This window comes from Ovis aries, chromosome 4 (genome assembly GCF_016772045.2).
Source record: "Ovis aries strain OAR_USU_Benz2616 breed Rambouillet chromosome 4, ARS-UI_Ramb_v3.0, whole genome shotgun sequence".
Lineage (NCBI taxonomy): Eukaryota > Metazoa > Chordata > Mammalia > Artiodactyla > Bovidae > Ovis > Ovis aries.
The window spans coordinates 107843738-107860082 of NC_056057.1; the positions used below are offsets into that span (position 1 = coordinate 107843738).

The 16345-nt window shown below is 45.5% G+C and overlaps 1 protein-coding gene across 1 annotated transcript; it reads left to right on the plus strand.

Annotated features, from left to right (window-relative positions):
* The first annotated feature begins 8535 nt into the window (after positions 1 to 8535).
* TAS2R40 (taste 2 receptor member 40) lies at positions 8536 to 9554 on the plus strand. The gene is given in 2 exon segments (XM_027968889.2): positions 8536 to 8947; positions 8950 to 9554. Coding segments are annotated over 2 exon segments (1017 nt in total).
* The last annotated feature ends 6791 nt before the right edge of the window (positions 9555 to 16345 follow it).

Genomic DNA, 16345 nt, shown 5'->3' on the forward strand with positions numbered 1-16345 from the left:
TATATATGGGAAGATGCTTTTCAAGTCTGGGCTCATTGAAATTATTCCTTTGATATGCACCTTACCTATCTAGCTATGAGGCTTCCCTCATAGCTCAGTTGGTAAAGAATCTGCCTGCAATGCAGGAGACCCTGGCTCAATTCCTGGGTGGGGAAGATCCCCTGGAGAAGGGATAGGCTACCCAATCCATTATTCTTGGGCTTCCCTGTGGCTCAGCTGGTAAAGAATCCGCCTGCAATGCAGGAGACCTGGGTTTGATCCCTGAGTTCGGAAGATCCCCTGGAGAAGGGAAAGGCTACCCACTCCAGTTTTCTGGCTTGGAGAATTCCATGGACTGTACAGTCCATGGGGTCACAAAGAGTCGGACACTGACTGAGCGACCTTCACTTAACTGTCTAGGCCATATCTTTTTTTCCTCCATATGGAATTTCCCCTCAGGGCACACCTTCAGGGGTGGCTACCGTGGCTGGTGGCTTAATAGTGGCATAATCCGTTGTTGGCTGAAATGGCAGGTAACATTTTTTTGTCCACATATCCTTTGCCAAGTAAGCATATCGGAATGATTTTAAGTTTACGAAGAACATTTGACCCTCTAGGTTTATCTTCTTTTTCTTCCTTTTCATAGACATGAGAAATATTTTTGCTTTTCTAACGTTATACAGTAGAAGTGATTTTCACAAGAGCAAAACTCAGTTTTTAAAAATACTATAATTTTTATAATTCATCCGCTAGATCTGGTGTCCCTCTACCTGATGAAGATCTGGCCCTCTTATTCTCCCCCAGGAAGTCATTTGGTCAATTCCACAAAGATGTTGAGAGGCCAAGTTCCTGTTGTCCCGGAATAGACCCTAGAGCCCATACTATAAACAGCACAGGAAAGTACCCCTTACCTGTTGTGGTGGTTATTGTTGTTGAGTCGCTAAGTCATGTTTGACTCTTTGTGATTCCACAGACTGCAGCCCACTGGGCTTCTCTGTCCATGGATCTCCCAGGCAAGAATCCTGCAGTGGGTGGCCATTTTCTTCTCCAGGGGATTTTCCCATCCCAGCGATTGAACCTGCATCTCCTGCATTGGCAGGAGGACTCTCTACAGCTGAGCCACCTGAGAAGCCCACCCCTTAGCTGCAGTGGTTCTCAACCTTCCCCTGCTCCATGTTAGACTTGCCATGGGGAGCTTTGGAGATGCCAATGCTCAGGTCTTCCCCAGAGCAATTGCTAAGAATTTCTGAGGATACGACCTGGCTGTGGATTTTTTTATAAGCCCTTCAGGCAACTCAGGCAATTCTGCTATGCAGGCAGGACTGAGAAGACCCAATTAAAGAAGTGCCAAGAATTAAGATTACATGCTTACCTGAAAAGTTGACCAAAAGGTGAAAACACCAGCCCTACTGTAGCCAGCCACGAACACAAGAGCAACTCTCCACCTAGGTCTATGCTTTAAAAAAAAAAAAAAAAAAATGAAGGTTCCTGGGATCATACATCAGCTTCCCACTGGCTATCTATTTTACATGTGGTTATGTATATGCTTCCATGCCAAAGCCAATGCTCTGAAACAACCTAGAGGGATGGGGTGGGAAGGGAGGTGGGAGGCGGGATTAAAGGGGAGGGGACACGTGGCATACCCATGATAACTGCTACTGCTAAGTCACTTCAGTCGTGTCCGACCTGTGCAACCCCATAGACAGCAGCCCACCAGGGTCCCCCGTCCCTGGGATTCTCCAGGCAAGAACACTGGAGTGGGTTGCCATTTCCTTCTCCAGTGCATGAAAGTGAAAAGTGAAAGTGAAGTTGCTCAATCGTGTCCGACTTCGCGACCCCATGGACTGCAGCCTACCAGGCTCCTCCATCCATGGGATTTTCCAGGCAAGAGTACTGGAGTGGGGTGCCATCGCCTTCTCCGGGCATACCTATGACAAATTCATGTTAATGTATGGCCAAAACCATCACAATATTGTAAAGCAATTTTCCTCCAGTTAAATAAATAAAGTTTAAAAAAAAAAAAAAGCAGAGGGGAGGGAGGGAGAGGTGGGTGATGTGAGTCACAGGCAGCACACTGGGGAGTTGCCGCAGAGCCCTCTGAGGCACTCATTCAGGGTCCTCAGGAGACAGCCGGAACGGGTATGCCTGCTCCCAGAGGCATCATGGCCAGATGGTGTCGGAGGAGCAGCAACATCCTTAGGGAGCACACTTACCATGCCACCAGGAGAATACTGAGACATCCCCAGTCCCCTTTCTCCCATGCCAGGACCCTGGAGGAAGAGGAAAGAGAAACGGATGTCCCCATTCCCATTCAACCCAAGCAGATGGGGTCTCAGCTCAAGCTGTGCTTGAGGAAAAGCAGAGAAGATAAGATTCAAACCAGTATGAAACAAAATTGGATTGAGTCAAAGAAGACTAGAAAAGATTCAGCCTGCCTAAGATATTACTATGGGACTGAAACTGAGCAGGACCCTATGGGGTCCTCCCGGGTAGGAAAACCTCTCCATGTCCCCTGTTTCTTGTTTGTAGGCAATAGTTTTAGACTCCTAGACCTTTCTTTGAGTTCCAAAAAGCAGATATAAGCAGTTCCAGCTAGGGAAGTGAGGGAAAGCAGAAACAAAGGAAAGCAAGCCCAACAAAGTTAACTTAAACTAATGTCTTGATTTATGACCGCACACTGCAGAGACTGCTGTGGCTTTAACTGGCTGCCCCAAGAGGACTTGAAATTGATGGCACCAGGAAGATCAATTAAGAACTGAAGCTTCTGAATCATCGCAGAAGCTCTAAGTAAATAATAAAATGCCTCAGCCATGACTTCTGCTCTCTCCTGGAAAGAAGTCGCTACATGACAAGACCATGATTTACTAGTCGGCTTTGCAGGCATGCATAGATCAGTCGCAATCACCAAAGACACCTCGAATCACTAGACGGCGCCAGGAAGTCTGCAGCTGAGGCCTTATCAAGAAGGTGAAATCACAGAGAAGTCTCCTTCTTTACCTTTCTGCCTTTAAAACCCTTGCGTCAAAGCCAACTAGATGGATCTGAGATAACTCTAGGTCTCCACCTTCTGAGTTACACCTCCTCTACTAATAAAAGTAGTGGAGGTCTTCCCTGGTGGATCAGATGATAATGAATCTGCCTGCAATGCAGGAGACCCATGTCTGATCCCTGGGTCAGGAAGATCCCCCGGAGGAGGGCTTGGCAACTATTCTTACCTAGAGAATCCTATGGACAGGGGACCCTGGCAGGCTACAGTCATAGGGTTGCAAAAGAATTGGACACGACTTCGGAGAAGGCAATGGCACCCCACTCCAGTACTCTTGCCTGGAAAATCCCATGGATGGAGGAGCCTGGTAGGCTGCAGTCCATGAGGTCGCTAAGAGTCGGACACAACTGAGCAACTCACTTTCACTTTTCACTTTCATGCACTGGAGAAGGAAATGGCAACCCACTCCAGTGTTCTTGCCTAGAGAATCCCAGGGACAGAGGAGCCTAGTAGGAGGCTGTCAATGGGGTCGCACAGAGTCGGACACCACTAAAGCGACTTAGCAGCAGTAGCAGCAGCAAGGGATACTACTGATGTATCTTTCTCTGCTCCAAACTCTATTTCAGTTTGGCCTCACAGTGCCTCGGACACATGAACTTGGGTTCAACAACAGGATGAGAGAAGATTCAAAAGCAGAGGGTTAAACACTCTGATTGAAGGGAAAATCTTGTTCATGTTTATCTCTCTCACTGAGTTGATGCTGCTCCCTAAACCAATGATACTTTAGTGTTTTCTCAGTCATACTAGGCTTAAATACTATGATTCTAAGATTTCCTTAGGATTTCTACACTCCCTGAGGTGACATATATGTTGCTTGGAGATTAAACAGAGACTTGGAGGGGGACAGGAGGGGAAAGGAGGTGGGGAGTCCCTTCCATGGATGTTCCTCTGTCCTTGCATTGGCTTCATCTGGACCCAAGCTTGCAAGACCTCCTTGGTAGGAGACTCCAAGGCTCCAGACTCCCTCAGCAAATTTCCAAACTCTTTTTGTGAACACAAGGCAGAAACAGCAATTCTCCCAAGGGTGGATGGACAGTGCGACAGTTAGTGTGCCTGCAAAGCCCCCTCTGCCACTGAGACCCCCACACAGCCACGAGGGATCCAGCACGAAGTAGGGCCCCTTTCAGAGAGACGCTTACCCTCAATAACTCTTCCCTCCCCCTCTCTCATTCCTCTTTCTTGGAAAAGCATTTTCTAGTCTCCATGGTGGGGCCTGAGAGAGAAGTGAAAGGAAAATGGCTCCCTAATCATATGCTCTTCCAAAGTTGTTCTGTCCTACACTTGGACCAATTTTTGAACTTAATAGCTGACAATTTGAAAACTGATATTTGGTTCCACCATGAGAGTTTCCCCAAAATAAAGGTGCCTCCATTCTAGCTCCCTAAATGAGAGTCAAAAAAACAAATAATAAGTTGACCCCACATCCCTATAAATACATTGCCTGCCCACCACTGCTCTCACCTCTTAAAATCAGAGAAAAACAGGAATGAACACCAATAGAAGATGGTACCAGATCCATAGAAATCAAGGATTATGTGCAAGAAATTTGGGGAGATCTTATTTATTACAAATTTGTGTAAGTTGGGATAAAAAAAAAAAAAAGAAAAATGAATTTGTTGCTTCGTAATGGGCCTTAGGAAGCATCACTATGAACAAAGCTAGTGGAGGTGATAGAATCCCAGTTGAGCTATTTCATATCCTAAAAGATGATGCTGTGAAAGTGCTGTACTCAATATGCCAGCAAATTTGGAAAACTCAGCAGTGGCCACAGGACTGGAAAAGGTCCGTTTTCATTCCAATCCCAAAGAAAGGTAATGCCGAAGAATGCTCAAACTACTGCACAATTGCACTCATCTCACACACTAGTAAAGTAATGCTCAAAATTCTCCAAGCCAGCCAGATGTTCAAGCTGGTTTTAGAAAACACAGAGGAACCAGAGATCAAATTGCCAACATCTGTTAGATGATCAAAAAACCAAGAGGGTTCCAGAAAAACATATATTTCTGCTTTATTGACTATGCCAAAGCTTCTGACTGTGTGGATCACAATAAACTGCGGAAAATTCTGAAAGAGATGGGATACCAGACCACCTAACCTGCCTCTTGAGAAATCTGTATGCAGGTCAGGAAGCAACAGTTACAACTGGACCTGGAACAACAGACTGGTTCCAAATCGGGAAAGGAGAACTTCAAGGCTGTATATTGTCACCCTGCTTATTTAACTTATATGCAGAGTACATCATGAGAAATGCTGGGCTGGAAGAAGCACAAGCTGGAATCAAGATTTCCAGGAGAAATATCAATAACCTCAGATATGCAGATGACACCACCCTTATGGCAGAAAGTGAAGAAGAACTAAAGAGCCTCTTGATGAAAGTGAAAGAGGAGAGTGAAAAAGTTGGTTTAAAACTCAACATTTAGAAAACGAAGATCATGGCATCTGGTCCCATCACTTCATGGCAAATAGATGGGGAAACAGTGGCTGACTTTATTTTTTGGGGCTCCAAAATCACTGCAGATGGTAACCACAGCCATGAAATTAAAAGACACTTACTCTTTGGAAGGAAAGTTATGACCAACCTAGGGAGCATATTAAAAAGCAGAGACATTACTTTGCCAACAAAGGTCCGTCTAGCCAAGGCTATGGTTTTTCCAGTGGTCATGTATGGATGTGAGAGCTGGACTATAAAGAAAGCTGAAAGGCAGAGAATTGATGCTTTTGAACTGTGGTGTTGGAAAAGACTCTTGAGAGTCCCTTAGACTGCAAGGAGATCCAACCAGTCTATCCTAAAGGAAATCATTCCTGAATATTCATTGGAAGGACAGATGCTAAAGCTGAAACTCCAATACTTTGGCCACCTCATGCAAAGAGTTGACTCACTGGAAAAGACCCTGATGCTGGGAAGGATTGGGGGCAGGAGGAGAAGGGGACGACAGAGGATGAGATGGCTGGATGGCATCACCAACTCGATGGACACGAGTTTGGGTAAACTCTAGTAGTTGGTGATGGACAGGGAGACCTGGCATGCTGCAGTCCATGGGGTTGCAAAGAGTCAGACATGGCTGAGCAACTGAACTGAACTGAACTGAATATGTGAAAGCTGCTGACAAATATTAGTCCCCTCTATTAGTAGAAGTAAGATAAGTTAATGATTCTGTTACTGAAGATGCAGAATTTGTCAAAGAATCTTATTTCCTGTCTCTAGCTATCATGAATAAACAGTCTTTGGCTTGACATGAATTTTCATTTCTCTAACCAATGCTTTCTTAATTTTGTAATATATGGCTGTGTCTGGTGATATTTTTATACAAATATGATTTAACAATACAATTTTATAATAAAAGAAAAATCCCTGTATTTGAAATAAAATTAATTTGGGGTTTGGGAAATCCATTTTATTACTCCTCCATTTATATTATAAAAATAGGACAAATACACTGGCATGAAGCCTCAGGGTCAAGAAGACATTAGAAACTGGGGAATGTGTTGGTTGCTTAGTCATGTCCAACTCTTTCTGACCCCATGGCTGGGAACCCGCCAGGCTCCTCTGTCCATGGGCTTCTCCAGGCAAGAATATCGGAGCAGGCTGCCATTCCCTTCTCCAAGGAACTGGTGAATACTACAACACTAAAAAGCACAAACACGTGTTTTGCATAGACAGCCACAACTCTGCTTCAAACGATTCACCATGAAGACTCGATAATGCACAATTTTTTAATTTTTCAGAGAAGACAGATTTTTGTGTGTACATATAGGCAGTCTCCTAAATTTAGATGTTTGCCTATAGGATAAAAATCAAATGCCGGTGAACCACTGTTGTCCAACATCAGGCACTACAAGGTAAAGTACAGCTTTAGCCCAGATTTAACCCAAGGCCCACTGGGCTCTAGCTAAGACCTTGGTTCTCAATGGTGACTGTGAGATCTCTTAGCTTTTTAAAACTACAGCATGCCTGAGCCCTGTCTCTCAGATTCTCTTCCTCATTTTCTTGTGCTGTATTGTAAATACCTCCTAGATGTTGTGTTTTTTTACAAATTGAAGGTTTGTGTAACCCTTTGCTAATCATGTCTATTAGTCATGTGCCATCTTTCTTTTTATCTCCCAGATTCTGACTAAATAGATTAGGAATGAGTCCTGGGCATATATATATATGTATATATACATATATATAATATTTTATATTTTATTTTATGCTTCATTTATTATATTATACTTTATATTACATTTTATTGATTTATATACTCATGAAAGTGAAGGTATTAGTTGCTGAGTCACATCTGACTCTTTGCAACCCCATGTACTATAGCCCACCAGACTCCTCTGTCCATGGGATTCTTCAGGCAAGAATACTGGGGTGGGTAGACACTCTCTTCTCCAGGGGATCTTCCCAATCCAGGATCAAACCTGGGTCTCCCGCATAGCAGGCAGATTCTTTACTGTCTGAGTCCCCAGGGAAGCCCATATATATTTATAAATATTTTATATTTTATACACATACATATGTTCCAGAGTTCATTCTGCTCCACAGCCAGGGCAAAGAAGTAGGGAATTAAATTTCAAGTAATGATGTTTCGTCACATTTTCCAACTTCAACACTATATTCAAAACACTCTGAAGGCTTCCCGGGCTAACTCTACCTGATTCTGGGCACAAATATTGACATGGATCTTGGTAAATTAGAATTGGTGATAAACACACAAACAATGAAAACTGTCATATGGGAGTTTTTTGTCTCTAACTCAAATGACATCCAATTTTGGCTCTTCTGAGTACTGTTTGAGGACACTATAATAGCTAGCTTTTCTGAAAGAAATTTGATTCTAAGTAAAAATGATCAGATATGAGCTGATGGGAAACTCTGACTCATAAACTAACCATAGGAAAAAAGTCTCTACCCAAAAAAAGGAGATAGCAAAGGAAGCAGGAGAAAGCAGATCAAAAGAATCTGTTCACATTTTCATGGATAATTTAGCAGGTTTAACAAGTTTTGTGAGATAAGAAAAAAAGACTGTGATTCCTAAACCGGGACTCTTGCCCTATAAAGTCAGTACAATATGGACTTAAATAAGATAGGTAGGTTGGAGACAAAAACGGCAACCCACTCCAGCATTCTTGCCTGGGCAATCTCATGTACAGGGGAGCTTGGCAGGCTACAGGCCATGAGGTCACAAAGAGTCGGACACAACTGACTGACTAAACAACAACAAAGGTAGGTAAGGTAGGAGGGTGCTGGGATAGGAGCCTGTCTACATTTTTTTTTTTCCCAATGAGCTCCTGAAAGCCCAAGACAAATGGGTCTTGATGAAAAATGGAGACAGCCAGCAACCAGATCCTCTCATCATTTGCATTTTAAGCCTCTAACTTGTGGTCACATGACAAGCAAATGAAGAAAAATTGGCAATAACCATTAACTGCAAAGAAAAAACATAATTACACTGAGTCAGGATCAGACAGTTGCAGAGAAGGTACCAGTTCTTCAGGCAGAAATCTGAACATCAGAGCCAAAGAGGATGGTGACAGTGAACACGGATGCGATGGATAAAGACCCAACCAGGTTCAAGATCATCTTCACCTTGGTGGTCTCTGCAATAGAGTGCATCATTGGTATCGTGGGGAACGGCTTCATCACCGTCATCCACGGAGCCGAGCGGGTCAGAGGCAAAAGACTCCCCATTGGTGACTGCATTCTGCTCATGCTGAGCTTTTCCAGGCTCTTGCTACAGATCTGGATGATGCTGGAAAACACGTACAGTCTGCTGTTCTGGGTCATCTACAATGAGAAAAGAGTATACATACTTTTCAAAACCATCGTCATGTTTCTGAACTACTCCAACCTCTGGCTTGCTGCCTGGCTCAATATCTTCTATTGCCTCAGAATCGCAAGCTTTACTCACCCGTGGTTCTCCGTGATGAAGAGGAAGGTCAGGGGCTGATGCCTGGGCTTGTGAGGCTGTCCTTGTTCTTCTCCTTTTGCTCCAGCTTCCCCTTCTCTAGAGGCATCTTCAATGTGTACGTGAACAATTCCGTCCCCGTCCCCTCTTCCAGCTCCACTGAGAAGGTGTACTTCTCCGAGACCAACATGGGCGACTTGGTTACCACCCTTTATCTGGGGATCTTCATCCCTCTGATCATGTTTATGCTGGCGGCCACCCTGCTGATCATCTCTCTCAAAAGACACACCTTCCACATGAAAAGCAACGCCACTGGCTCCAGGGACCCCAGCATGGAGGCTCACCTGGGGGCCATCAAAGCCATCAGCTATTTTCTCATCTTCTACATTCTCAATGCAGTTGCTCTGTTTCTTTCCATATCCAACATCTTTGCCGCCAACAGCTCCTGGAATATTTTGTGCAAAATCATCATGGCTGCCTACCCTGCTGGCCACTCAGTGCTACTGATCTTAGGCAACCCTGGGCTGAAAAGGGCATGGAAGCGGTTTCAGCACCAAGTTCATCTCTACCTGTAAGGGCAAACCCACAGGGGACCACAGGACCTGCTCCAATCAAGCTCTGACTTCTCCTCTCCTTGACCTCTCTCCCCACCCATCTTTTCTTCCCTAATCTGCTCTGACACTTCTCAGGTAACTGGATTCATTCATGAACGTGAAGCTGAATTTTTTTGCTTGAGATTCTAAGTAGAAGTAGCTAAACCACTCTAAGATGGATTTATGAATGCTCCTTAATCTACGGTCATTTGCATCCTGTCCTTAGCTCTTCTCTACTTTCTCCCCCACTGAACCTTAAGAAGAGGGTGACCAGATATTTCTGTTTGCCTGGGATGAGCTCTGTTTGTGCCTGTTGGCATTTTTCATCTTTTCATTCCCAAAGAGTTTGGTCTGGATGAAAAATTATATGATCACCCTACTTAAGAAACCCCACTAACCCAGAGTCAAGAAAAAGGAGGGCTAGCGACAAGCATGGTATGCATCTCAAGGGGTAGAAGGGACATCTGAATGACTACAGATAGAGAGGATCCAGGAGAGAAAGTCTGGCCCAAATTTTCAAGTGGTGTAGAAGTTTCAAGGAAAATGAAGAGTGAAGAAAAGGGCTTTGGACTTGGCTAAAAGAAGGCTGGGCTTCCCTGGTGGCTCAGTGGTAAAGAATCCTCCTGCCAATACAGGTCAGGAAGACCCTCCTAGAGAAAGAAACCCACTCAAATGGCAGGCAACCCACTCCAGTATTCTTGCCTGGAAAAATCCCACGGACAGAGGAGTCTGGCAGGCTATAGTCCCTGGGGTCACAGAAGAGTCAGACACAACTGAGCGACTAAACAACAACAAGAGAAGGTTAAGGATCCGGTGGCACTCAGATCACAGGAGTTTCCAGAAATCACGCGAAGATGAAAACAGTGAGGCATTTTGTAAAGCCCAGTCTTTTCAGGAGGCTGGTTGGAGGTAAAGATGAAGCAGAGGGCGGCAGGTGTGTCGTGGTGGCTGGTCAACTGGATGCTCTATGTTTCCAAGTGATAAGGGACAACTCGAGAAGAAAGGAAAGGAAGAGCAGCGTAAAGAGTGATGCGGGCAGGAAGTAGAAAACAGAGAGAGGCCAGACTGGAGGGTCATCTCTTTTGCTTCCCTCCTGGGTCTGTGACAATATATGCGCACTAGTGCCTCTGGCTTTACCAGTTCTGGGTCAGTTGGCAGAACTAGCAGGGTGGGGCAGGGTATCTAGCAGGGGCTGCTGGACAAGCAAACACTACTTACTGCTCACTGTCGCTCTCCAGAATGAAACCCGCAGCAGAGCCTCTGAAGGCTGAATTAGACAGCCCTCCTCCCAGATATCTTGGAACCAGAAGTTAGGAGGTTGGGTTTTCTTATATTGGGCATTTTAAAAATCAGAATTACTAAGGTAACTGAGGGAAAAAATGCTACTGATCATATCAAGCTTAAGAGACTAAGTGAAAATGTGAGGTCATTGGCAAATGCTAAATTCTGAGTTCCTGGACCTTTGAGCACTTTTTTCAGTGAGTCCCTTACCTCCTAAGTGGCAAAAAAAAAAAAAAAAAATCACACATACACACACACACAAATTCACTCACATTCATCTCTTTATACTTCAAATAGCTTGGTACTTACTCAACTGGAAAGGAAAATGTTTATAGAAAACATACTCTTTTGATAGCTTTCCTAAGTGAAATTTATTTAAAACTGTTTAAGGTTGGCAGGACAGTTATTGTAAAAAAAAAAAAAAAAAAAAAAGATTTTGAAGTTTCATTTCAATGCCTAAAGAAAAGAGAAATATACATTTTTTCCAAATAATACAAGCACTAATACGTACTGAAAAACAGAAAACGGATTCAAAGTCATCATGTCATTAATATGAACACTGCCAAGAAAATAAACTGTATAATCCCTCTCCGCGCTTATTATGAAGAAATAGTATCTCATTTGCAAAAGCCGAAGGAGACAGAGAGCTAACAAGAGCTTTAAGGATGATGACATCCTTATCAATACAGTATGTTGCCCTACTTTAACCAGATCAAGTTCTCTCCTCGCTATTCCTCCCTCCCTCCCCTTTTTTTCTTGCTTTCTGTAGAATGCACCCAAAGTTCCACAATGGGCCAGACTACCCTGTCTTCAAATTGGTTGGCTTTGGACAGAAACCAACATTTCTAAGGGATCCACTTTGCAAACTCAGCACAACACCTCTGTCCCCTGGGAGCAGTTGAAAGTTATGGCAGGAAGGATTTCTTTACCCACAAAGTCACCCCCCACATTATCCACTACGTGGAGCAGTCTCTACTGAATAAGAGACATGAAAGCAGAAGTTCAGTCGACCAGTAACAAGTCTTGAGATGAGCGAGGTGGGGCTGAAGCCAAGGGCAGAAATCAGAAGCCATCGGGGAAGGGCAGGAAAAGACACCGGGAGGGAAGGGGGCCCTCCACCCAAAGTCCCCGTGGAGAGAAGCACACTCCTTACAGGGAGGTGGAGAACGGGAATTTACTCAGAAAGGTGGGTTTGTGGGAAGAGGTAGGACAAAGTGGGGAGCCAGTCCTCAGTGTATGAAAGCTGGGGGGCTCTCTGGACCCCTTCCCTGGACCGAGAGGCAGTGCCTTTTACAAGAGACTTGATGGTTGTCGGGAAAATGGTCAGCTCCAGGGTGCTCCGCAGGGAGGTCACGGGTTACTGGCAATTAGAAATTTCTAAGAAGGAAGATGGATGCCTTCTGGAGCCAGGGAGTGACCCAGATGGCCCAGGCAGGGCAGACTCAGGGAAGAAAACAGCAGTGCTGAGGTGAGGGTGGAGAACAGAGCCGCAAGCACTGCAGGAGGGAAGGTGTGAAGGTGCTGAGCTCCGAAGACAAACCTGGCCAGTCTCCTTGGGAGAAGGGCTCTACTGACAGCTCCTGCCAGGCCTCCAGAGAGTATTCCCACAAACCAGGAGCAGAACGTCTTCAAGAGCTCTCCAGAGGAACTTCCTGGGCGAGACCCTTCCCAGGGTGGTGTGGTGTGGTGGGGGCGCTCTGTCCGCAAGGCTGGCCTGTCAACCAGCCTCACTGAGGGGAAACGAGGTGTTTTTAAGCTTTTGGTTTGTTTCCCATTTGGTTTTCCTCCTTGCTTTTAGTAAAGGGTCTAAAGAACGTTCTACCCTCGCTCAGCTGCGTCAGGAGAAAATAAGAGAAAAGTGGTTTTGAAGTTAGTCCAGGGCGAAACAGAACCAATAATCCCCTGGGTCGGATTTGGTTTGGGTGTGGCAGAAGCAGTCAGAGCGGAACCAAGGAAGGAAACAGACCCACAGACTTAAGAGAAGGAACTGTGGTTGGGTGTGGGGTGAGGGATGGTTAGGGACTGACACGTACACACTGCTGCATTTAAAACGGATAACCCCCATTCACCTACTATATAGCACTGGGAGCTCTGCTCAGTATTATGTAACAACCTAAATGGGAAAAGAATCTGAAAAAGAATAAATACACGTATGCGTGTAACACAATCACTGTGCTGCACACCGGAAACTGACACAACATTGCAAATACTCCAACAGATACTGATACTGACACTCTGCTAGGCAGGTAGAGCAGGGAAAGAGCCCAAAACGGCGGTGGCTACAGACAGGGAAGGGAAAAGCCCGGGAAAAGGAAACAAAAGAAGGTCTGAGGACCGGAGTGAGGACCTCAGGTAAAACAAACAACACTCCTGGCTGGCCCAATTTACATAGGACAGGCCCAGGGAGAGATAAACATATAAACAGAGGAGCCAAAGCCAGCTCTCTCTCTCTCTCTCCCGCGTGCTGGGGCACTCTTCTCCCCGGGTCTTTAGATCCACGTGCCTTCTCAACTCGAAGATGGATTTTCCTGCTATCTTCTAAATAAAATAGAGCTGTAACACTGAGCTGTAACACTGATTTGTCTAAGAGCATAACACGGTGCATTCGAGACCTGAGAGCTATAACACGATCTATCCAAGACCTGAGAGCTGTGACACGCCGAGGGGGCTTTAATGTCCGTCACTCGAAATCTTTGTTGTGACGAGACAAAGAATCGAGGAACATACACGTGTGACAACTCCAATAGAAAATAAAGAGTTTAAAAAATTACTAATATATATATTTTTTTAAGGAAACAGCCATAAAACAAGACATTTTGAAAAAAGAATCCCAAGGTGCAACATTCATGGAAAAAATCTCACCTCAGCAACTGCACCCGTCTCCCAAGTCCCACCTTCCTCTCTCCTACCCTGTGGTCCCCAGAGTCAAGATGACTTAAGCTTGGGGTCCTGGCTTGGCTATTTACAGGTCTGTGACTCAGGCGTGTTACTGCCTGTCTCTGAACCTCAGTTTCTGTATCTGTAGAATGGGAATAATGATAAGAATATCGACCGCCTAGGATTTTCTGTCTCAGCCTCAGAAATGAGTGAGAGAAAACACTGGCCCAGAGTAAGCTCTCAGGGACCATTGGCTGTTCATTGTCTAAAGGTGAGGGATGGGAGGCTGAGAGGCAGGGTGTTGGAGAATGAGGACACTCAGAGCAGGTCAGATGAGAAAAGGCCACAGCCCAGACTGATGCACACAGAGGACCAGTCCCGAACCAAGGACTCCAGCAGAACACAGCTTAATCTGTAGCAGCTCACCCGCCCCAGTGGGGAGGGAGGAAGAGGGGGCACCCTGAAGGGTCCAGCTCCTGCACCCACTCCTGACAACATCAGAAGGACTCCAGGGTTTAGCGCCTTGGCAGTCTCTATCTGGAACAAAGCAGGGCACTGGGTCAGGGGTCAGCAAACCCTCGGTCAAGCCTCACAGTAACTATCTGAGGCTCTGTGGGCCCCTGTCACAAGTCCTCCAGGTTCTTCTGGAGCACAAAACCCATGAGAGGCAACGTATATGGCTGTCCTCCAATAACTTTTGATTTACTGGCACTGAAATGTGAATTTCATATAATTTTTCACATGTCAGGAAATATTCTCTTGTTTTTCAACCATTTAAACATGCAAAAAGCATTCTTGGCTCATGAGCTCTACAGAAATAGGCAGTGGGTCGGATTTTGACCCCCCAAACCCCAGTTTGCCAACCATGCACTTGGCACTTTCTCCAACCCAAGGGGGAAGCGAAACCCACCACCAAACTCCACTTATCTTCACTGTAAACCAGAGACACTCGTCATGACAACTTTTGCCACGTTTGGAACACGGCAACTTTCCGAATATTTTTGCCACTTCCAATTTCTCCAGCTTTCATCCACTGCTTTGCAATCCCTAAAACACAACCCTTTAATTGTTTGTGAAAAATAAAGACTCATCTAATGCACTGGTCCTGCCTCCCCCCACCACTTCCCCCATCACCACAATGCTGTTAAGGACAGACATACAGGCCCCAAGTGAGTTTTTATCTAAAGCTCTGAGAGGGACCACCCTGAAGCTATTCAATCAATTTCAAGGAGTGAAGGCTGGCAGATAGGCTCCCGCAGAGTCCCCGGGAATGCGGTGGAGGCTCTGTCTCTGACTGAAATGATCACACTCCCGCTGTCACACTGGACTCTTGGCTGCCTTTCTCTTCGTGGATCTGATCCAGGGGCAGAGCTTACATCTTTGCATTATTTCAGACGGTAGGTAACTGGCTGGTTTATTATACGATGGCAGGAGAGGCCTAGTGTCTGTGTGGCACTGGAGAAGGACCTGGAAGATCCTTGGTGTCAAAGATCTAGACTTGAGTCTCCACTTGGGTGATCTTTGGAAAGTCACTAAACCTTTCTCAGCCTCAGTTTCCCTGCCAAGGAAACAGTGATGATGGGAATATTCACTTCAAAGGGTTGTTTGGAGGTTCAGAGGAAATAATACATTTGTGCGTAATAAACCAGAAACCTCCATATGAAAGTAAATGCAATTATTCATTCAACAAAAGTGTACTGTATATGGGCTACTCCCTGAACTGGATGCTGAGAACTCAAAGGTTAAGGCAAAAAAAACTTTCATCTCCCTGAACTCAGAGGCTGGGAAAGAACAACTCGTTAAACTACAGTGTGGAAAACACTTCAGGGGAGGTCTGTGTACTGCGGGGTCAGCGCTGTGCCTCAAACTGCAGAGGTTCATAATTAAAACCCCTTCTCTACAAAATATTACAAGTCCTGATCTTCCTGATTATCTCCTTCTGGGCTGGAGAGAGAGGAACTCAGAATAGAACGCTTATCTCTCAGTCTCACTGGCCAGTTAGGAAAGATGAGGACGGAGAGAAGAAATGTCCCACTGAGCATCCTTGGAGACCCCCATCAGTGCCTGAGGATGCAAAACACAGGGGTCCTGTTACCTGCGGCCCTCCCTAGGGAAAGCTGCTGTTTGCATTTCCTCCCCCAGAGCCCTCAGAGACTGCAAATAAATCCCTGGTTTATTCAAACCAGATGCTACAATATATCATGGTTGGAAGCCCTGAGTGCACCTGGGACCATGAGAGACAGAAACACTTCACAGGGAGAGGATGGCAATTCAACTCTTGGGAAAGACAGGAGACCTCATGGAATCCCAGTCTGGCTTCTTATCTCATCTCACTTAGTGGAAGAGGCCCTCAACTCACCTTCTACTCATCAACATGGCAAGAAACATGTGCTTGCCTATGGATTCAAAGGCCCGGAAAGATGCCTTGGAAAACTCATCTGTACAGGGGCGTGCAGCCACCCTCCAGCACTACCTCCTAGTCATGATCTGGCTTCCCAAGGGAGAACAGAGTATCTGTCAGGAGACTGGTGTGGGGGTGTGGGCAAGAGAAGCAGGACTCTGGATCCTTTGCTGAGGTTGCAGACAGAAGGAACCGTGGTTTAACTCCTATCCTCACCACTCACTCCTCGCCTGCCACCTCTGATCACCTGCCCAAGCAGGGGATCTATCCCAGGCTC